The 22,579-nt window shown below is 38.3% G+C and overlaps 1 protein-coding gene across 2 annotated transcripts in view; it reads left to right on the forward strand.

Moving 5' to 3' along the window:
• The first annotated feature begins 486 nt into the window (after positions 1 to 486).
• KCNJ3 (potassium inwardly rectifying channel subfamily J member 3) overlaps positions 487 to 22,579 on the forward strand; it is a 144,343-nt gene continuing 122,250 nt past the window's right edge. Inside the window, exons 1-2 of one of the 2 annotated variants that reach the window (XM_084798618.1) lie at positions 487 to 1,660; positions 11,301 to 11,517. In XM_084798618.1, the coding sequence (XP_084654744.1) occupies positions 959 to 1,660; positions 11,301 to 11,517 (919 nt within the window). In that variant the 5' untranslated portion in view covers positions 487 to 958. The remainder of the gene's footprint in view (positions 1,661 to 11,300; positions 11,518 to 22,579) is intronic. The other variant, XM_084798619.1, reaches the window with a different exon arrangement.

Genomic DNA, 22,579 nt, shown 5'->3' on the forward strand with positions numbered 1-22,579 from the left:
AGACCGTGTAGTGACCCTCGAGAGGTGCGGAGCTTGACGCACCTGCACTGGATTTCATCGTGGAACACCAAGTAAAGTAGGAAGGGTCAGGCAGCCTTGAGCTTAGGGTGCTTGGCCAAGCTAGCTGCCTGTGCTGCTTGCAGCGCGACTCCGCCAGCCCTCCGCCGCTGGGTGAGTGCCGGGCTTCAAGCGCTCCCCGGAGCGCGGGGGTGGCTTGGCGGCCCCGGAGAGTCCACTCGAAGGCCCCGGGTGGCGCGCGTGGAAACTCGGCCGCCCGCGCACGGCAGGAGTACAGGTCTCTGGAGTCCCGGGCGGGGGATTCTGAGCCAACAGAGCGTGGGTAGGGGGCGTTGCACCATTGCCCGGCAGACATGCCTCTGGGCGGGATTTTGGCTAAAAGATAGGAGGCGGGAGTGACAAGGGAGCCAGGAGCACTCCCGGGGGGGCGGGTGATCAGGGTGCAGCTGGGAGGGGGGAGGGCCCAGACCAAGCAGGTAGCGCAGCTTAGCAGCTTGGGGACTTGGCAGGTGAAGTGGGACTTGTTTGTCAAACTCATTAATTTTCAGCAGCCAGTCCAGTGGTGCTGCAAGATAGTCGGGAGCGGGTGCTGTGGAAAGGTAAGAGGTGACCGGGATGCCGGTGGTGGGGTTAGAAAAGAGAAGCCTCAAAGAGCTTGGGGGCAAAATTTCACTTAGGTTCTTACACCTTCCATCCCTCCTGCCTTGAATGTGAGGGAACACGTCTGTTTTATCACTGCTCTTGGAAAGAAAGCCTCTGTCCCAGGGGAGGAGAGGCGTCTGCTCGGGCAGAGACTGCTGCTACCTGCAGGGTGCTCCCTACCCCCAAACCCAGGCGCCTGCTCTCGTCCCCTGCCCCCACCTCCTTATTGGTGCTGGTTTGCAGCGCTTGGCTCCTGCGCCTCCGCTTCGTGTTTGAATCTGGCTCGCCCCTTCGTATTATGTCTGCACTCCGAAGGAAATTTGGGGACGATTACCAGGTAGTGACCACTTCGTCGAGCGGCTCAGGCTTGCAGCCTCAGGGGCCAGGACAGGGCCCGCAGCAGCAGCTTGTACCAAAGAAGAAGCGGCAGCGGTTCGTGGACAAGAACGGCCGGTGCAATGTGCAGCACGGCAACCTGGGCAGCGAGACCAGTCGCTACCTCTCGGACCTCTTCACCACCCTGGTGGACCTCAAGTGGCGTTGGAACCTCTTTATCTTCATCCTTACCTACACCGTGGCCTGGCTCTTCATGGCGTCCATGTGGTGGGTGATCGCTTATACCCGGGGCGACCTGAACAAAGCCCACGTCGGCAACTACACTCCCTGTGTGGCCAATGTCTATAACTTCCCCTCTGCCTTCCTCTTCTTCATTGAGACCGAGGCCACCATCGGCTATGGCTACCGCTACATCACCGACAAGTGCCCCGAGGGCATCATCCTCTTCCTCTTCCAGTCCATCTTAGGCTCCATCGTGGACGCTTTCCTCATTGGTTGCATGTTCATCAAGATGTCCCAGCCCAAGAAGCGCGCCGAGACCCTCATGTTTAGCGAGCATGCGGTGATCTCCATGAGGGACGGAAAACTCACTCTCATGTTCCGGGTGGGCAACCTGCGCAACAGCCACATGGTCTCAGCGCAGATCCGCTGCAAGCTACTCAAAGTAAGTGAAGCCCTCCCCTTTCCCCACCTAGCATCTGCCACCCAGAAACACTATAAGATTCAATCCCCTGGGAATCACTCTACCCACTCCCGGGGGTTTTCCTTCCATCACAGGTAAACTTCTTTGGGGCGGGATGGTGGTGGTTGGTGGTAAAAAAAAAAAAAAAAAAAAGAGCTGAGGATTGGGCATATAGTTGCTAGTTCTGTTTTGTTCCTATTCTTTCCCTCTTGTTTATCTTCCTCACCCAGATGTGCGGTAGCACACCATGATGGTGTTAGGGAGTGTTGTGGGCTCTCATGTTGCTGCTTTGCCCTGAGAGCACTTTTGATTTGTTGTCAACTCATTACTTTCTGAACAGAAGGCACTACAGCTTCCAAATTGAAGAATTAAATGCTGAAGCTGCCTCAAGTTTAGTTTGGGGTTTAGCTTTAGTGTATCCCCCTCCCACCAATACCACCAGGTGGATCGATCGCTCTTCAGGACAAAGTAAGTATAACTGTGGTCATCTTTTAAACAAACATAGTAGAACCAGGCACCTGTTAGTGAAGTAGAGGACGCCATAGATGTTTCTTTAAAATTGTAATTTTTACTAAATATTTTCCTAGAGATGTATTCTGTGAAAGCTTGAGTGCTTTTCCTGTAGAGGCTCTTGTTAATTTAATTCTTAATTGCCTGTTTCTATGAAGACTTTGTCAATTATAGATTTCACTTGAAGCTTTTCAGCATCCATTAAAGAAGATTGCTTCCTAACATCAGTGCTGTAAACGTTAAAACGAGTTGCTCATAGCGTAGATACTAAGGTAAGGTCCTCTTAGCCCTTAGAAGGCATCACAACACGCAAGAAGAGTCCCCTAGCTGTTTATCAGTTAGAGTCAGGGGGAAAGGGATTAAGGTCTAATTCTCTTTAAAGGACTACAGGTGTCACAATTCTTCTTCTTCTTCTTCTTCTTCTTCTTCTTCTTCTTCTTCTTCTTCTTCTTCATCTTCTTCTTCCTCATCTTCTTTCTTCTTCTGCTCCTCTTCCTCCTCCTCCTCCTCTTCCTTCCCTGGCATTTTCCAGAGTGACTGTTAAAAGTTCATAAATTGAAAATGATAACCTCAAATGAATAGTTCATTATTGAAAAAGATTAATCTGAGATTAAGTAAACATAACCAGGTTCAGAACTTAGAGGTAATAAAGCAACTGATATCTGAATAGAGATAAAATATTGCCTTTGAAATTTCAATGTACACAACTCAACTATGTGTTACTTTATACAATCCCAACTTATTATGCAGTAAAAAGTCTTCTCCCAAGATTAAAAAAAAGTTCTGCTCTTATGTCATTTTCATTAGTACTTATAAGATCTCATCCTAATTATCTTTGACCAAGTTGACCAGTGCAGTGCTTGCATTAAAGCAGTTCACTTGCCCTGTCACTCTTTATCACATGAGAATTTCCTGTACTGTATTAGTAAATAAATGGCATTTTTTTTATATCAGAGTGTAAAATTTCAGCCCAGCTCTGGTGTACATTTTCATAAGGGTAGCTATGATTATATAGTTTCAGTTGACGTTGTTCTCTGAACAATTACACACAATTACTATATTTAAGGTAGCATTTTGTTTTGTTAACATCTGTTTGAATTAAGTGGGTTGGTAGATTCAGCTAAGAAGATGAGTTAAAGACATGCTGTGGTAGTGGTACTTGTGTGTATTCAATTCTGTGTGTAGGGTGAACACTTTGTTTGCTTTATTAAAGAGGCCTTGTGGGCAGAGAGGAGTACTTGGAGAGTCCCAGCGATCTCAAGGATGTGTATAGATATCAATTTGAAACTCTCATTACGAGTAGTTTATCGTAAGCTCAAGAGTTCAAGTTACTGCCATTCCCTAATTAAAAAAAAATTATTTAATAAAATTGGTATGTTTTCACATGCAATTTATTTTAGTTCTTCTAAGCATTGTCAAATGTTATTTTAACAAATTAAGTATATAATTAAAATTAATCTACATATCACTGACTCTGATGTTTATAGTGAATTATATGTTCTTAGTCTCTACAGTAGTATATATATTCATAAATATTTTTTTCTGTATATGCCATGCACCACTGTTTTCAGAACAGTATCTTGAATTAAGACATAAAGTACAATAATGTTGGAGCATGGCGCTATATTAACATAAGGTGGATAAAATCAGTATCACATTCAAATAATACATTATTAGTAATGTGCAGTTCTTATGATTTATTAGGAAGACAACAGTGCTGAAAAAAGTTATTAGCATGTGATATTAAGTGTATATTGACTTTGTTTGCTTTTCTGCTAGGTAGAGTAATTATAATGAGTTCTTTATATTTTTTTTATCATTTTCTTACACTACACTGAAAATATTTCATGTTCTGCTCAGTGTTTAACAACGTTCAACAAATTAGAAGGGACATTTGCTTTAATGAATGACCCCTATTTTCTGAAGTGACCTAAAACAGTCAACTACAATATGAGAGAAAAACTATATCAATTGCTAAAAGTTTTAAAAGTTATTGTCAACTATACATATCCTTACAAAATATCAGTTCATGTATTCAAGTTACTACTGTAAAATATTTTAACAAACACCTTAAATGGCATATTTATGTTTCTTCAGTATACAATATACTGAATTTTCATGTCACTTAAAGCCAGTTTATTATTTAATCATTTTCCTACTTGTATTTTATTTGCTGAATCTAAAATTTCTTTGCTGGCATAAATTTAGATTTATTGAATCATTATAAATGACTTTCAATTCTTGGGAAGAAACAGAACAAGGACATGCCTTTTTAATGCTAAATACTCTGAGGTTTTCATCACACTTTTTTGGAATCCAAAGTTATCTGATAGAAATGACTGTAACTTTTCTGTCTAATTGCAACTTTGCTTTTCGCATACAAGAAGGCACTTTGTCTTCAAAGTAAACCCCTCGCCTTCCCACTTGAAAACACTAAAATGTTTCTGAATAATCATGGTTAGGCCTGATAACTTTCTGGCTAGGGAGGTTTATATTTCCTTATGAATTAAATAGTTAGTAAAAGGTATAACTAGAAGATATTTTAAATATCTATAATCTCAATAACTACAAATATACTTCTATAAAACTATTCTAAGGTAAATATTCTTGATATTTAATATTTACTTAGTTTTTAAATGGATTTTAATTGTCTTTCTATCATCCTAAAGAATAGAGACAAATTAATACTAATTAGTACCATGGCCACATTAATTTATTATATCATCCTTGAGAAGTTTTAATGAAAGTGCCTGGACAGGGGACTTGAAATCCCTGTGGTGGAGATGATGGAGCTTATGATCTTCTGTCCATCTGAAGGAATTAAAAAGCTCATTTTGTTTCCTGTCACTAGGCAGTCATTGATTGCCTTTACTAGAGGAAGAATAAAATGACCTTCGAGGGACTGCTCAATAATTTATAGTTGATTCCTCAAGTACTGTCCTATAAATTCAGACAAGTATTTTTACAATATAAACGAAAAGGCAACTATTTTTATAGCCATACTTTGAAAGAGGTTTGCAGAAATTTTTTTCTCAGGGGAACATATTCTTATTTCTTCACATTTCTATCATTACCAAGAGTCACTGTTTTCCACAGAAGACCATATGCAGCTTTTAACTTTCGTCTATTGAAAGGTATTAGAGTGCATTTCTTTCTTCTTTTATCATCATGTGCATTGTCTGCATTCAGCTCTTCATTCTCCATTTTTATGGCCAGTCAAAATTTGATGTGGTGTGATTTCTGTAATAAGGAATATGATCATGTTCAGATGCAGCAGAAAACAATATTACAGTCTGCAAAATCATTAAACTCTTTACTCCCTTCATAGTGCTGGGATCCTAAAGTCTCAGGAATGCCAGCAAGCCTCTGCCATGGAGACACAACAATGTCCAAACTTAGATTTTCTAAGAAATGCTTTGGTTTGTCTTTATTTCATATCTTGCACTTAAGTATCATTTTGCTTTTCACTGTATGTAACATTATCTTGCCTTGCCTGACCCTCTTTTACAAATAGATCTTGGCCAAACTTTCCGTTATACCCACATTTTCTTTTTAAAACATCAGTCTACAAAAATGCATATATCTGAGTAAGATTAAAGTTTTCTGCCAAAGTATTGTAGAAGTCTGACATGGTGTCCCTCAGACCTGGCAGGAACTAACCCTGATATTGACTGGTTTTGATGGGTTAATAATAACCTAAAAAAAAATAGTCCAGAAGCTATTTAGCTTTGTTTTCAAGGACACAAGCAGGACAATTCTCTAATAGGTACAAATTTGAGTTTTTTTTCTAAAATCCTTTTCACACTAGTAGTATTATTTTTTTTAAATTTATTTTGGGTTTTATTTTAAATACAATATGCAGGGTGCCTTGTGCTTATAAAATAAAGTATGAACACAAGTAAGGCATGTAAAAGCCCACAAGTAACCACAGTAGGTAAGAACAAATCATAAAAGGAAGCAGGAAAAGGCATTTCATGGGTTGAAGGGTGTTGTTGAGTAGGAAAGGAATGTGCAAACAGGGATGCAAATCCTGCACATAGTTATTCTAAAGCCAACAAAAGGCCCCCATAGTGACACAAAGCAGAGCTTTCATTTGAGCAGTACAAAAGGTCCACATAATCTATTATAGGGTAAATCACATTGCATCTAAATAAAGTACAGTCCTTTCATAAAAATGGTCATTTTTTTGGGTTAATTAACTTAGTATTTAACACAAACCATTTTTTTTTTTTAAGATATGAGAGTAACTTTAGTTCTACCTGGGCTAAAAAGTCAAGCTTTAATTACCCAAGTGAACATGCAAAGGTCTATCGAAGAGAGATGAAATTTAAGTCTACATGCTTCTCTACCTTAAATTCGGAGCTGCATGTCATAGGCTTTGTCATAATTGCTTTTGAGTCACAGAGGAAGTTTATTTCCTAGGCTTAGCACATGTCTTAGCCATATTTCCTACTCTTGACTCTAGGGTAGTCTTCCCACTACACTCTATTTCTTTTTTGACTTCACCATATACTTGGCATATATGAGGTTGTAGATATGATAGGACACATTTAAAGAGAAGTGAAACTCCACATACAAAGATAGAAGGTTGTAGGAAAGACTGTTTCTCCCTTTTCATCTTACTCTCTTCTCCTTATCTGTATTTTGCTTTTTGTTGTATATAACATTATCTTGCCTTCCCTGGCCCTCTTTTACAGATAGATCTTGGCCAAACTTTCCTTTATACCCCAACTTTCTTTTTAAAACATCAATCTACACATACTGTACAGGACCTTGTCAGCTGAGAACTGTGGGGGAATTGAAGGTATGATGACCAGGTCACAGACTATGGCATAGTCAGGTGATGAGGAAGAGTCAGCATTATATTCACAATCTTGTGTCAGCTTCAAACTGGGGCAGGATTCAGTTTGGATGGGAGATGGGAGGTTAGCAAGTGTCTAGGCAGAATTAGTAAAGTGTAGCTCTGGAGGAGAATATGGACCACAAAATGTGCAAACGCTACATTACATATGCCTGGACAGTGGTAAATGTGTATGTGCATAAACCTTCAGTTATCTTTATTTTCTACACTGAAAGTAAAATAGTTGTCAAAAAGTTCCTCAGCTCCCCTCTGAGCATGTGTGATTTCATGCCTGATTATCTTATAGACTTTTTTTGGAATCTGAAAGAAGCCCAAAGTCATTGGACAATATTGATTTTTTTTTCAAAGTCAAACAAACCACTCTATATTTAGATAAAACCATTAAAATACATTCAGAGATTGCATTAAATGTGAATTCTGTGTGATTGAATATGTTTACATACATGTTTTAATATGAACAATAAGTTAGAAGTTATTACCACAATTAAAATTGTACAAAATTATTTCAAAAATCCATGTTCAAATTATAAGTTTGCTATAAAAATATAAACAATTGGTAACCTTTAGAAATCTTCAATATTTCCTCTAACACAAAACTTTTGCTCCAATACATATAACAACTAGCTTGGCTTTGGGGTGGTGGAGCTCTTTTTAGCATCTTTCTGTGCTTCTAAAAAACTGAAATTCACAGTTGTTTGCAAGCCATTTTACATCAGAGTTTTATCAACTTATCTTAAATTGTTAAGAATTACCAATTTTCCTCTGCTTTCTTTCCTCCTACCTTTACTTATTTTCTCCATACTTCTACAGTTTTTATAAATCTTTGTAACCAGATTCTTTAATTTAAATATTTTGATGCCTCTATGTAAATTTTAGCAACTGTCTTGTATTTGAAGGCAAAGTGAATTATTGTCTAATCAGACCAATATTTCACATTTTAGTCTGGGTAATTGTCATGGCCTCTACTAATGTTGGAATAGGAAAATTGTACAATAGCCACAAACACACTATTAAAGGAAACCTACTTCTTGATTCAGAACTCTCATCCTGACATAACTAAGGACTCTTAAATTATTTTTATCTAAAAAGATTTTGACTATCAGCAAAAAACTCTACATTAAACATAGTAGTTGTTAGCTACCCAAGAGAAGAAGCTGATGGCATAAAAGTGGGACTGTGTCATCACGTGCTCATGATGTATAATCTTTGTAAGACTATTTATATAATTATCTTTACCTCTTTATCTTTAGTTTTCATGTGCGTGTCTATGTCACAGTTCTTTTATTTTTATTTTTATTATTCTTATTTGTCACAGTTCTTGAAACAAAAATTCCCGACTTCTCTTCTTGCACTTAAGTAACATAATTGTAGTTTTTACTTTGTTAACTTTGCTCAGGCAAATCTTGGGCCTTAGACTAGAATCAGGAGCTCCGAAAGTATAATGGTTAGAAATGCATTGTCGAATGTGTCTGTTTTGAGAATGAATGTAATAGGCACGTGCAGCTTTCTGCAGCCTCAACAGTGTTTGTCTGAGCAATGGTAGTAGACACACTTGACTCCAGCCAACTCCAGTCAGCAGTTCAGACCTCAGAGAGTTCCAGCATTGCAAGCCCCCTCATCTCTGACAACATGTTTTTCACTTTTGACCTCCACCAAAGCTTTCTATCTGGTTCTAGCTATTAATAGACTTCTTAGTCTACTAGCAAGTCAAAGAGACAAACAAAAACCAGAAACAAATACACTTATAGTTGAAATATCCAATGCCCTAACACAAATTATGAAGATTTGGATGATAAATTTGTTAAGTGTGTGTAAAGTAGCTCAGGAAGTTGAACAATACATTTTATAGTAACTGCTGGAGATAAATTTAATACCTACGTGTTGGTCGCATCACTGATGTTATGAGAAGCATGAAAATGATCTTTTAAATAAATAAAATTATTAGCACTTTCTCCATTGTGTCACATGTTAAGGAGATCTGGATAGGACACAGAGTTAAAAGGAGTTGATTGGTGAGAGGTAGAGTAGACAGCATGAATTTGAATATAATAAGTATTTTAAAAATGAACACATGCAGAATGAGAATAGAGAGGATCCATGCACACTTAAACCTAAATTACCTATATTACAATAAACCCATTTACTAAATAATGAAGTATTCCCAACTCAAGCTTGACGATCTCCTGGTAGTCTGACTGTGTTTAGTCCACTTCATTTCATCGGTTGATGAAAGAGTAGATAATAATAAGAGTAATAACTCTAAAGCCACAGGTACAAATAACAAATAGTTGCAAAATAATGCAGAATTTAGTTTTTTGTATACAGATATGATAATCAAAAAGTATCTTCTTTGGAGAAATATTACAAAAAAAATTCTGTCCATGCTTGGTACAGAAAAAAAAAAAAAAAAAAAAAAAAAGAACTTAGAGTAGGTAGTAAATGGATGCAAATTATGGTCATCAATCCCGGATTTCAGAATATCACCTTATGCTTGTGCAGCACTCATTGCTTCTTACCTAAGAGAACAATGTTTGTCTCTGTCCCTGTTTTGTGTTTCTCAGTTATTATTTCCACATATGAACCAGCTAACATAGAACAGGCAGCTGGGAAGGTGTTAGTCTCTTTCCTGTTTTATTCATATGGGAGGATGCTGAGAATATAGATGTCTGAAAAAGCTTCAAGCAGGTACTTTTCGTGCGGATTTGGAAATATCAAATGCTGTCCAGTATAGTTTACAAGAACTGAGGTTTTAGTTTTTTTGATAATCAGGTTTTCCCGCAGATTAAAAACAACAACAACAAAATGTGATCAGAAGACATCTCTTCCCCTCCTCTTTTCTGCAGAAGTCACCTTTCCCCCTTTTCTTCTACTTTCACATTCTTAGAAAGAAAAAAACATTTGGTCTCAATGTTTACCATCAATACTCTTCCAACACAAGTAAAATTTCCAGTGTTACCAGTTGCAGTGTGGTCAGCCTCACATGGAATCAGTTCAACTTTTAAAGACCTATGTGGCAACTGCAGCTGTGATATTATCACCACTGGTTCAAAACTACTCATGCTTTTCCAAGGAAAAGCAGATCATTCAACAATTATTCAGATTTTCATCCTTATTTACCAAACATGATTTACCTTAGTTACCAAATTTGTTGCAAATGAAAATATGATTTCTGTTTTGACATATGTAGTTTTTGGACAAACTCATACTCCTGATTTATTTTCATTTATTAAAGTTGCTGATGGAGGATCTTAAAAATACTGGACATTTCCAAGTCCCACTAGATCCCTGGGATAGAGCCCTTCCACTAATATTTTTCTGTATGGATCTAACTACCCAGCTTTTATTTGTCTCATTTATGTATGTTAAATCTAAATATCTGCTTGTACAACTATTATATATAATAGATATACTAAAAAAAATGAAAACAAATGGAAAAAAAGAATGAATAAGCCTACTCTTATGGTTTTCTGATATTTGTTTTTTATCTGCAGTCAACTAATGTAACTCATATGTTGAATTAAGCTTTCTAGAGATTATGGTAAAACTAAATGCCTCTGTCCTATGAGAGTCTAAATGCACTGCTTATAGAAGACAGCTATATTAAAATTATATTTTGTTTTAAAAAGTTCAAAATCATAAACATAGGAATAGAAAATTATATTACACTTTATTATTATTAGTTGCTTGAAAAGCATGAAGTAATAGCCTTTATGGTTATGGTCCTTATCACAAGTAAGTATGAAAGTGCCTTTCCTGAAAAAAAAAAGCAATTATTCATTTTACTTTTCAAGAAAGCAACAAATCTCTTTTTAATTTATGGCCAGTATTTTTAGCTTAAAAACTTCTAGTCTTATTCCAAAATTATTTTCTTTCTAAAGAAAAATAACTCTGGCATGCAGATGATAATAATGCAGAGATTTCTTTCAAGCAGTGTGCAGATACACACTGAGTTACTTTCAGAGTTGTGCTCACAGCCATTGTTGGGGGCAGGCATGTCTCCAAAGCTGCGGTGTTAGGGACTGGTTGTTATAGCAGTTTTGTTTATTATAAATAATTCATGTATGTTCTGCATGCACTACGTGGGATTTCAGCCCACTTGGTAGAATATAGCTACATAATGATTTGTTTGGATTGCACAGCTTATGATTGATAGTGCCGAATGTTGGCAATGATGTATATTACTTTTGGGCTTCCTTGAAAATTGTCAGTACAAGTGGTGATTTCTTCTCTTTTTTCTGTGTGCTTGTCTAGTCTCGACAGACACCTGAGGGTGAGTTCCTTCCCCTTGACCAACTTGAACTGGATGTAGGTTTTAGTACAGGGGCAGATCAACTTTTTCTTGTGTCCCCTCTCACAATTTGCCACGTGATCGATGCCAAAAGCCCCTTTTATGACCTATCGCAGCGAAGCATGCAAACTGAACAGTTCGAGGTTGTCGTCATCCTAGAAGGCATCGTGGAAACCACTGGTGAGTAAGAACATAGATGTGCCGTCCAGTTTTTTTTTCTGTTTAGAATTCTGTACAGTGAACCGGTCCCTTCTTTAACTGGCCTAATGGCTCATTTCACAAGCATGAAAGTAAAGGCGTGCTACTTGATATCCTCATTGTATAAAACAGATACTACTACATGAACGAAGATTGCTGTTTTGGTGGTCATATACATGATATTAACCCGGGAATAATTATTTAAATTAAACTGAGATAATGACAAAATGAGCATGCTGTTCTTTCTATTTAACAACAAACTAAGATTTCCTATAACTATAATTTTTCTTTCAAAATTTAAGGCAAAGAAATCTTTAGGTGTATTTAATGATCAGCCTGAATTCAATATCCGTGTTCCTGACTTGTGGTGATGAAATGGGGGGAGGTAATTCATTGATAAAGCTGTGGCATCTATGCTTGGAGCCTCAGAGGCAAGGGTCCTGTGTGTTTGTGTGTGCACACAGAAGCAAGGTTATTTATTGTTCAGAGCAGAGCAGCAGTTTTCCTAGCTAAATATTGACTATGGCTTTCTTTAAAAAAAAAAAAAAGGACTTTTTTCCTTTTGTTTTTCCTGCTTCAGTTTGATTAGTTCTTAAGCATCCAATGCCACTGAGATGCTCAGAAATAAACTACTATTCTCTGAGGAGCATTACCCAGGCAAAGCATAGAAGCAATAAGTGTAAATTTATTATTTGGTCATTAACACTGTCAGTTAAGGTTGGAGCTTGCTGTGCGCTTGAGAATAATGATACAAGACCCCATACATAATTATTTATGTACATAAACAAATATATGTGCACAGGTCTTGAGTTTTGCACTTCCTTAAGGTAATAAAGAAGCAAAAATATTTTAGTTTTTCTTTTTTTAGACCAATATCATCTTAATCTTGAAATGCTAATCCTTAAGGTATGTCAATACTAGAATTAACATCATCAGATATTTAAAGTCAAGGTTTGTATTAGGGTGTAAGGTCTTTCATTTTATAGCACCACTTGTCCAAGGAGTAGACAGGTAGTTGCTTTCATGCCGGAGACATAGTAACTGTTTTTAATTAGGCAAGAGACCTATTATTTCTGGATGAATTCTCTTTTTATTTTAAGTGAGGGCAACGTAGTGACCAACTCAGAACTGCTGTTTAACATTACATTTGTTCTTAATGTTTAGCTTTAAATTAAGAGTTTGTAAAAACAGTGACAAATGATTTACTTAATCAAACAGGTCTGAAATTTGACTTGTGTGCTTTGTCTTATGGTTTACACTCCTCACTCAGTTTTCATTCTAGAATCAAATTGTGTCAGTGCCTTTGTGAAGCATGTTAATAAATAAAGAGCCAATTTAAATTTACTTTAGATGTCAATATTATATTATTTATCACAATAAAATATAATACTAGAGCTTAGTAATAGAGATTCCTATTTTTACTACTACTTATAGTATGTACTTCAACATACCTGTTTATAATTTGTTAATTAATATCACAATTATCGAGATTAATAAGTCTTTCTTTCTTTCTTTCTTTGGCAAATTAAAAAATTCTTTCATTAGGTCATTACTTATATAACTGAGAACTTATTCCTCCATTTGATTTCCTACCAAAACCACTGCAATTTTTAATCATGAAATCATTTTTCTATGTGTTTGACTAAACTAGACTAGGTAATCTATAGGTTAGTGCTATTTATTCCTGATGATTATTTTGGTGTGTGTGTGTGTGTGTGTGTGTGTGTGTGTGTGTGTGTGTGTGTGTAGTAACGCCTTTCATTATTATTTCTACATCAGTATCTTAAGGGCAAATGCTAAAACAATTTGCTGTGTGATTTCAGTTGTAGTTCAGAAAATCATGATTAGCAAATGATGGTGTATAAGGTCAGATGGACTGCTATACCATCAGCTACTCATTACTATTATTGATTTTTATTTTGATGACATTCCTCACTCTTGCATTCTATTTTGTTAATTTTGTTGAGCCAACTGGTAGAGAATACTTTCCATGGGCAATGTGAAACTTGGATGGAGATTGAAGTAGTTACTTAAAGATTTCCTTGTACTGTGAAGAGTATAAATTCTTCCTCCTTAAAAAGAGATCTCTTAGTTAAGAATAATATGAAACAAAATCACTATTTATAGTAAATACTTACTTTGTGTATGGAAAATTCATCTGATATTTTGTTTATATACCTGCTATAGCTAATAGAATATGAGACTATTAAAACTTTTGAAAAGCTAATTCTAACCCCCATGTCCCCCGTTGATCAAAACAACACACTTTGAGTTTATTTGATCACTTAAATTTATGTTAAATGTACTCAGACTCACCTTGAACAGTTTTCTTCCCTTAAGCCTTTATCCACCATAAAAGTTTTCTGTCTCACAATATTTATTTTGGGAAATAAAGCAGATATCAATGAAATTGTAAGAGGCAAGGACACAATTTTCTCCTTCAGTTTTTGGGTACAATGCGTTGGGGATGACCATGTTCTGTGTGTAACTTTCCAACGAAACTTGTGTTAAGCTTTCCCTTATGAGGTAAGTATTTATTGAATATATGTTTTGTGCTTGCAAAAACATGAGGGACTAGGGGTATAATGAGGTCTTAGGCAGGAAACCTTTCTGTCCTGTGGTTTATATTGTAAATAAGCAAAATGTTATCATTATCAAGAATTAAATAAAACCAAACCAAGAACAGCCCCCGACCAAAAAACAAACCAGCCAATCGTCAGAGACATCAATGCCTGCAGACTACTTTAGGTTGATGCTTAGAAAATGTTTTAAAAGGGGTGACACTTAAGCGGAATCTCAGCTGGTTGGTCTAAGGGCAGAAAGACAAGTCTTCAGGAACAGTTGGTGCAAAGGTCTGAATATTTAATACATTTGATTTATTGTAGTAAGGAAGAGAAAGCTTGTGGTTGGGGAGCAGGGCTAATAATGTGGAGTGTAAGGTGAGGAGTTAAAGACAAGGGGCCAGCCCACACTACAGAACTATTGCCTCACTAAAAGCAAGCAAGATGGGTTCTTTAGAAAGAGGAATAATCATGTAGGGAACTCAACTTGTACCTAACAGAAAGCTGTGCTTCCTTTCTGACATGTAGTTTATCTAGAAGTTAATAATCATTGTATTGGAAAAGTTCTAGACAGTTGCTTCTTTCCTTTCAACCATCTTCACCTTCTCTGGCCTCTGTGAACCTGCACTCCACAGCTGGTCACTTCCGGACAATATTTTACTATGAGTTTTTCTTTTTTTTTAAAAAAAGGTCATTAATTAATTTATTTATTCACTTTATATCCCAACCATAGCCCCCTCCTTCCTCTCATCATGGTCTCACCCTCCCTCACTCTTTCCCATACTCACCTACTCCTTAGAAAAGGGGAGTACCCTCCCCCCAACCTACCTCAGCACATGACATTGCACCGGGACTGAGTGCATCCTCTTCTCCTGTGTCCTGGTAAGGCAGCACTACCAGGAGGGGAGAGATCAAAAAGCAGGCACCCGAGTTCATGTCAGAGACAGCGCCTGCTCCCCTTTCTAGGAAATGCACATGAAGCCTGAGCTAGCTTTCACTAACATCTGTGTAGGGAGCCTGTGTCCAGTCCATGCAGTAGTGCTGCAGTCTCTGCAAGCCTCTCTGGGCCCTGGCTAGTGGGCTTTGTTGGTCTCTTTGTGGAGCTCCTGTCACTCCTAGGTCCATCTATCTTTCTCCTCTCATTTTCACAAGACTCCCTCCACTTTGCCCAATGTTTGTCTGGGAGTCTCAGCATGTGTTTCAATACACTGCTGAGTAGAGCCTCTCAGAGGACAAGATGCTAAGCTCCCTTCTGCAAGCATAGCAGAGTATCTTTAATAGTGTCAGGGGTTTGGCTTTTCCCATAGGTGGGTCTCAGGTTGGACCAGGAATTGGTTGGAAATTCCCTCAATTTCTTCTTCTTTATCCCTGCACATCTTGTAAGCAAGGTAAATTTTGGGTTGATGTTTTTGTGGATTGGTTGGTGCTCCCCTCCCTCCACTAGGAGTCCTGCCTCGTTAGAGGGTGACCTCTTCAGTCTCCATGACCCTTGCTACTAGGTGTCTCAGCTAGTGTCACTTTCATATCCTGCCAGGAGCCTACCCTGTCTCAGGTCTCCAGCTTGTCACAGAGATGCCCCTGCCCTCCATTTCCCTTCTCTCTGCAAGCCCTCTGTCCTTCTGCTCTCCACAAGTCTGCTCTCCACCCTCAAATCTTTCTTCATTCCCTCTGCTCCCTTGATTCTTCTTTTCAACCATTACTGCTGTCTATTCTATTCTCCTTTCTGTATAAGATTTAAGCATCCTCCCTTGGGTCCTCCTTGTTACTTGTCTTCTTTGGGTCTGTGGATTGTAGCATGGTTATCCTGTACTATGTGTCTAAAAATCTGCTTTTAAGAGAGTATATGTGATATGTGTCTTTCTGTGTTTGAGTTACCTCACTCAGTATGATCTTTTCAAGTTCCATCCATATGACTTCAAATTGCATGATAATTCCTTGTTTTTAATACTTGAGTAGTATTCAATTGTGTAAATAGGCCAGAGTTTCTTTGTCCATTCTTCTTTTGATGTACATTTAGGTTATATCCAGGTTCTGGCTATTACAAACAGAACTGCTATGAACATAGTTGAGCAAATGTTCTTGTTGTGTGGTGGAGCATCTTTGGGGTATATACCCAGTAGTGGTATAGTTGGGTTCTTGATGTAGAGCTATTCCTAATTTTCTGAAGAAGTTCCAATATTGATTTCTAAAGTGGTTGTACAAGTTTGTTCTCCCCCCAGCAATGGAGGCATGTTCCTCTTTCTCCACATCCTCTCCATAGTGTGCTATCACTTGAGCTTTTGATCTGAGCCATTCAGACAAGTGTAAGATGAAATATCAGAGCTGTTTTGATTTGCATTTCCTTGATGACTAAGGATGCTGGGAATTTCTTAAAGTGTTTCCCAACCATTTGATATTCCTGTGTTGAATATTCTCTGTTTATCTCTGTACCCTATTAATTTTTTAATTGGATTATTTGGTTTGTTGGTGTTTAATTTCTTGTGTTGTTTGTATATTTTGGATATTAGCCCTTTGTCAAATGTAGGGTTGGATAAGATCCTTTCCCAGTCTCTAGAGTCTGGCTTTGTTCTCTTAACACTGTGCTTTGTCTTACAGAACCTTTTCAGCTTTGAGAGCCAACACAATTCTTTGCAGATCTTTAAAGAGCAATTTAACACTTCACATGGAAAAACAAAACACCCAGAACAGCTAAAACCATCCCATACAATAACAGAACTTTGGGATGTATCTCCATCCCGGATTTCAAGCTATAACTACAGAGCAATATTAATAAAAGTTTCATGGTACCGTGATAGAAATAGACCGATTGATCAATGGAATAAAATTGAAAACCCAGAAACAAACCCACAAATGCACAGACACTTGATTTTTGACAAAGGAGCCAAAAATCATACAATGGAAAAATAAAGCATCTACAAGAAAGGGTGCTGGTCTCAATGGATGGCTACATCTAGAAAACTGCAAATATATCCATATTTATCACCCTGCACAAAACTCAAGTCCAAGTGGACCAAACACCTCAACACAAAACCAGATACCCTAAATCTACTAGAAGAAAAAGTAGGAATCAGCCTTGAATTCACTGGCACAGGAGATAACAGCTCAGGCTCTAAGATCAACAACTAATAAGTCAGACTTCTTGATATTAAGAATTTTTCAATTTCACATTACCTTTGCTTCTTCTTGCTCCTGTGGTTTTAGCAGGAATAGAAAGGAGCTGGATGTAAGAAATTAGAGTCTTTTTGATTTCTACAAAGAGTTAGGGACCAGCCTAGGACTTCTAAGTTAATAATTTCCCCCTTTCCTTGGTAATATCCAGTAATCAGACTCAGATTGTTGCCCTCTTTAATTCAAATGAGCCAGGCTCCCATACATGCCAAGACCTGTCTGGTATCCAGCAATAGCCTTTTCATCCTTGCTCATGCAGCACGTTCCTGAGGTAGACTGCACCTCTAAATCTTGTTCTCTTCACTGCCTTTCCCAGGAGAGAGAGCACTGCTGGACGCAAACAAAGCACTGCAGATTTGGCTCATTAGAACTGGATGCTTTCAGGCTTCAATCTGGTTTCTGCTGCTATTTGGCAGTCTTTTTAATTGTCTTTTCTGTACTCTCAGGCTCAGTCCCCATGGGATCTATTTTAGACCTTTTCTCTCTCTCCATGCCCCCAGTCCCAGCTGTCCCAACCCTTTCCTGGCGTGTCATCTTTCCAACTCTTCTATTAAAAACTATGTGACACTCCAGTCTTTGTACATTTCTTTACTCTCACCCTCTTCTCATAGTTATGTTCATTTTCTCTTCTGGAAAATTTTTTTAAAATGAAGGCTGTAGCTTCTCTTTTTCTATTCTCTTTTGAGACGACTTCATAATCTCTAACCAGGCTGGCCTGGACCACATCACAGTCTTGCCCCGTGTTTCTGAGTGCTGTTCTAACCTGTGTGAGGTAACACATCTGGGTGAGTTATAGGTCTTAAGCATTGCTGCCTTCCATCACTGTATCCTACTCAGTACTTACCATCTTCTCATTGATCCTTCTTTTCTGTGCTCTAAAATTTTCTCAGTTCTTTCCTCAGAGATGTGCTGTTACTTTTCCATTTATACTTTGGAAGTTTTTTGGGCTCCAGAAGCACGACATCGCACCCTTTCCCCCGCCCCCCCCCCACCTTTCTTCTTTGCAGCATTTTCTAGCCATTCCTTATGTCCTTTATTTCTGCATCCTTGCCTTACATCATTATTTTTTTTTTTTTAAGATTCTTCCAAGCCCCCTGACTCTGCTTATTTTACTTTCCAGTTTAGACACTTGAGGTTTTTTGTTTGCTTCTTTGTTTGCTTGTTTTGTTTTTGCAGTCAGCTCTCACTACTTTGCCATTATCAACCCATCCCCAGTTATGAACCATTGCTTCATCATGATCTTGTATACGCTATTATATAAAGTACACATCACTGTTCACTTAGATCTTGCCATTTTTTTAAATTTAGAGCTCCTTTTGCAAAAAGCACTATACCATCGTCTTATCTTCAAGTTACAATGTATTTCATTTTGGAACATTTATCTGTTTTACTAACAGATATTTTTATCACAGGCCGTATCCAGCTAATTTATTCATTGCACAAACACATCATAAGAACTTATTATTGCAGACCCTACAAAACATGTAAATTATAAAAACAAAAATCCTGCTCTGTTACTTAGTCACATTCTTATACAAGGAACAGAATAAACAGAGGGTAATGGCCATCGTCAAGTGGAGAATGCTGTTTAAAAAACAGTAATGAAAGGTAAGGGGAAAGAGACACCAAAAGGCCATAGTGAAAAGTGGACAGCTGAACATGAAGCGAAAGACGTAAGTCAGATAAGGGGGCTCCGTGTAGAAGAGCCAGCTGGTTAGCTTGATCGCAGGCAGATGCATCTGTCCTTAGTAATGTCTGTGTTGTTATTGTGTTCTTACCTTCTCTCCTCTATTTAAGCATGAGTCATGATGGCACTTCCAAATCACAGTTGCTCAGAGGAGGATGTATATTGTATTTATTTTATAAGTACTTTATTACAGATAAGGCAGAAGGTCATCAGAATGGTACTGGTATCTTAGTTTATGTTTCTAAGGGCATCACAGACCATTTGGAATGCTAAGAGACATGTGGAATGACTGACCGAAACCAAGCCCGTGCTGATCCCCAGTAACTTTCCAAATGTAGAGTACAGACAACAAAACCGTGAAAAGTGTTAAGTAGGAGTGTGCTGTGAGCGCACTTCATGGTGGAAAGATCCCTCTGGCAGCAGGTGGAAGATTGATTCGGTGCATCAGAGACAGACTAGAGACCAGTCATTAGGCTGCTAAAACAGGCCGGAGCAGAGGTAATTGAGTTCTGTTCAAAATTTTGTGGCTGTTGGAAGTAATGAAAAAGGCCTCCGGTTTGAAAGCTGTTACTTATGATTAAACAGGGATGGTGGAGAAAAAAAGGCCCCAGGATCCTTCCCACTGAACTTTTAGTTACTGAGAAATAGTAACTGAACAGCCTAGTGGGGAGGGTGTAATAAATCCAACAGCAGTAGCAACAAGCTGTTGACTCTTCCTTACCCACACACACACACACACAAAAGGCCCTAAAATAGTAATTCAAAGAGCAACAGCTCACCTTCCTTGTAATTGAAATGCATCATAGTTTTTTTCTCTTGATGACTTTACAGTATTTTGCTTTATTATCTGTAATCAGTCAACAGCCCTTTCTGATCTACTGGGAAACAGCAGTCAGCAGACTGCCTTGTGGTCACTTAAATGAGGGTACTGGACATTTTATTCATCTTTCCCGATTCCTTCCTTACTAGCTTTTGAGTGAGTCAAACCTGTAATCTGTAACTCACAGTTATGCCCTTCCTGTATCAGTGCCATGGACTCTGTATAGATGGAAGATCTCTAAGTAGCATCTTTTTCTATGTAGTGACTCCCATGAATCGTTACCCACTACATACTTACTGCTTCTTAGTTGTGAATGTATGTACACTTTTCCTTTTATCCCTTAATTTACTGAGTCAACATAAAACTCAGAGACTCAGGTCCCTGTTTAAATGAAGGCAGCTCTTCACAAGCTGTTTCTGAACAAAATTATGTCTTACTGTTTTCTTTTAATAGGTCATAGCAGAAAAATTTCAGGCTTGAAAAAAATAGTGTTTATGTATCGCAGCGTGGAGGAGGATGACTAACTAGAGCAGCCGACGACTAAGAAGCTTTGTGGGATGTAGGAACTTCAGTGAGATACCCGAGAAAGTCCTGAGCAAACAGAGATGGCTGAGCACACTCTGCGGCAGTCCAGATTATTTGCTCAAACTTCCTAAATGCCAGATTCAGTTCTGACGAATTTTTCTTCATTGGCAATGGAATAGATTTGTCGGCACTCACATTTGTTATCTTCCACCATTTCACTTATTCTTCACTTATCAATATTAATATCTCAAACAAAAATAACATTTACTATTAGTTTGTCCATTGTTTATAATTGTTCTTCTAGAGTTTGTTTGATGCAATCTGTAGCATCTTTAGATGGGAAATTCCCATTTCCCATGCAGCATGTGAGGGGAGATTCCTGGGCATGCACTTGTCTGGTTAGCTTTGATGCTGTTATAGTTTTGTCTCTGGCTGCTATGAGCAAAAGAAGTTAGAAAAGCTCCTTGATACCACAGTTAATTATTAAATATAAGCAACAAGAAATTGTATTGAAAAATATAATTTTTATCTTTTTTTACTAAATATATTCTTTTCTCATACAATATAATCTTATTACAGTTTCCCTCACTGTACAACTCCATTTCCTCCCCATCTCTTCTCCTGTCTGAATCCATTGCTTTTCTGTCTCTCCTTAGAAAAGGACAGATTTCAAAGAGATAAGAACAAAGTATAAAAAAGTAAAATAAGATAAAACAAGAACCATTGCATCAAAACTGGACAAGCCAAGCCAACAGAAAAATAAAACAGCCCCAGGAGAAGGCACAAAAATCAGAGATGACACATTCACACAGTCAGGAGTCCCATAAAAACTCTACACTGAGAAATACAGTATAAACCCAGAGGACCTGCTGCAGACCTACGTAGACTTGTGATTGCTGCTTTATTCTCTGTGAGTTCATATGACATTTACTCAGTTGTTTTACAGGGCCTTGCAGTCTTGGTGCCCTCCAGTACCTGTCTCCCTCAGGACTTCTGCCTACTCTTTCTTGGGGTTCCTTGGATGCTGAGGGGAGGGATTTGATGGCGTCATCTCATTTAGAAATGTGTGTTTCAGAGTCTCTCTCCCACTCACTCTCTCTCTCTCTGAGTGTCTCTCTCTGCCTCTCTGTTCTGTCTCTGTCTCTCTCTCTCCATCTCCATAATATCTGTGTGTGCATCTCTATATTTGTCTTTATGCACTGTTGAAGGATGCTTTTCTGATGCTAGCTGAGCAAGGCAACCATTTATAACTATTGCAGAATGTCAGAAGTCATTTTTATTGCTACTTTTATCTTTTGTATTATTTGTTTGTTTTTTATAGATCAGTAGTACTTGGTTTTACCCTAAGTCTCTGGGCCATAAGGTCTCTGGTTCCTTGGCCACCCAGTCAGTGTCAAGTATGGATTCAGCCTCATGGAGTAGGTCTTAAATCAAACCAGACATCAGTTGGTTACTCTCACAAGGTTTGTGCCACCTTTGCCTTAGCGTATTTTGCAGGCAGGACAGATTGTAAATCAAGGTTTTGTGGTTGTGTTGTCATTCATGTTTTTGTTCTGGTAGCTTGCCGAGTTACATGTCAAAGATACTAGGACATGGAGGGAAAGGTCCTATGTAAGCACTAGCTTGTCTAAAAGTACTTTTGATTATGATAGCTATCGAATTAAATACCCAACTACAATATGTCTTTATACTTTAAAAGACCTATTGACTAATTTTTTATGTGTGTGTCTGCGTGTGTGATATTGTGTGCCACTGTGCACGTGTCTTGGTCAGATGACAACTTTCAGGAGTCTGTTCTTTTCCTTTACCATGTGCAACCTAAAGATTAAACTCGAGTCATTTTTGACATGAAACACCCCGGACAACTCAGACAGCTTGTTGCTCTCTCAACTGCAGTACTCAGATCTTTGGGCTTGCATAGCAATTGATTTACCCACTGAGCCATTTCACTGGCCCTTGGTGGCAATACATTCTGAGTCAACTTTCCACGTCGGTGGAAACTGAAAGAGAGCACAGCTCTTTAAACTTGTGCAATCTTCAGAGATGGGGTTGGTGTTGATGCAGACTGTGCTTATCAATGTAGCCAAATGCAAATCAATGTGGGAAGGAAACAGTGAAAATCAGGGGTATGAATTAAAATGTGTTGTTGTTCATCATCCTAACTACGAACAAGATGTGATATCTATCGTGGAACACTGTGTAAGGATATGACATAAATGCCAAACAAGAGTGCTGGTGCCATTCAAGGATGGAGACTTGCTGCACACTCATTAGATGCAGAAC

Source organism: Acomys minous (assembly GCF_964271855.1).
Source record: "Acomys minous genome assembly, chromosome: 10".
Lineage (NCBI taxonomy): Eukaryota > Metazoa > Chordata > Mammalia > Rodentia > Muridae > Acomys > Acomys minous.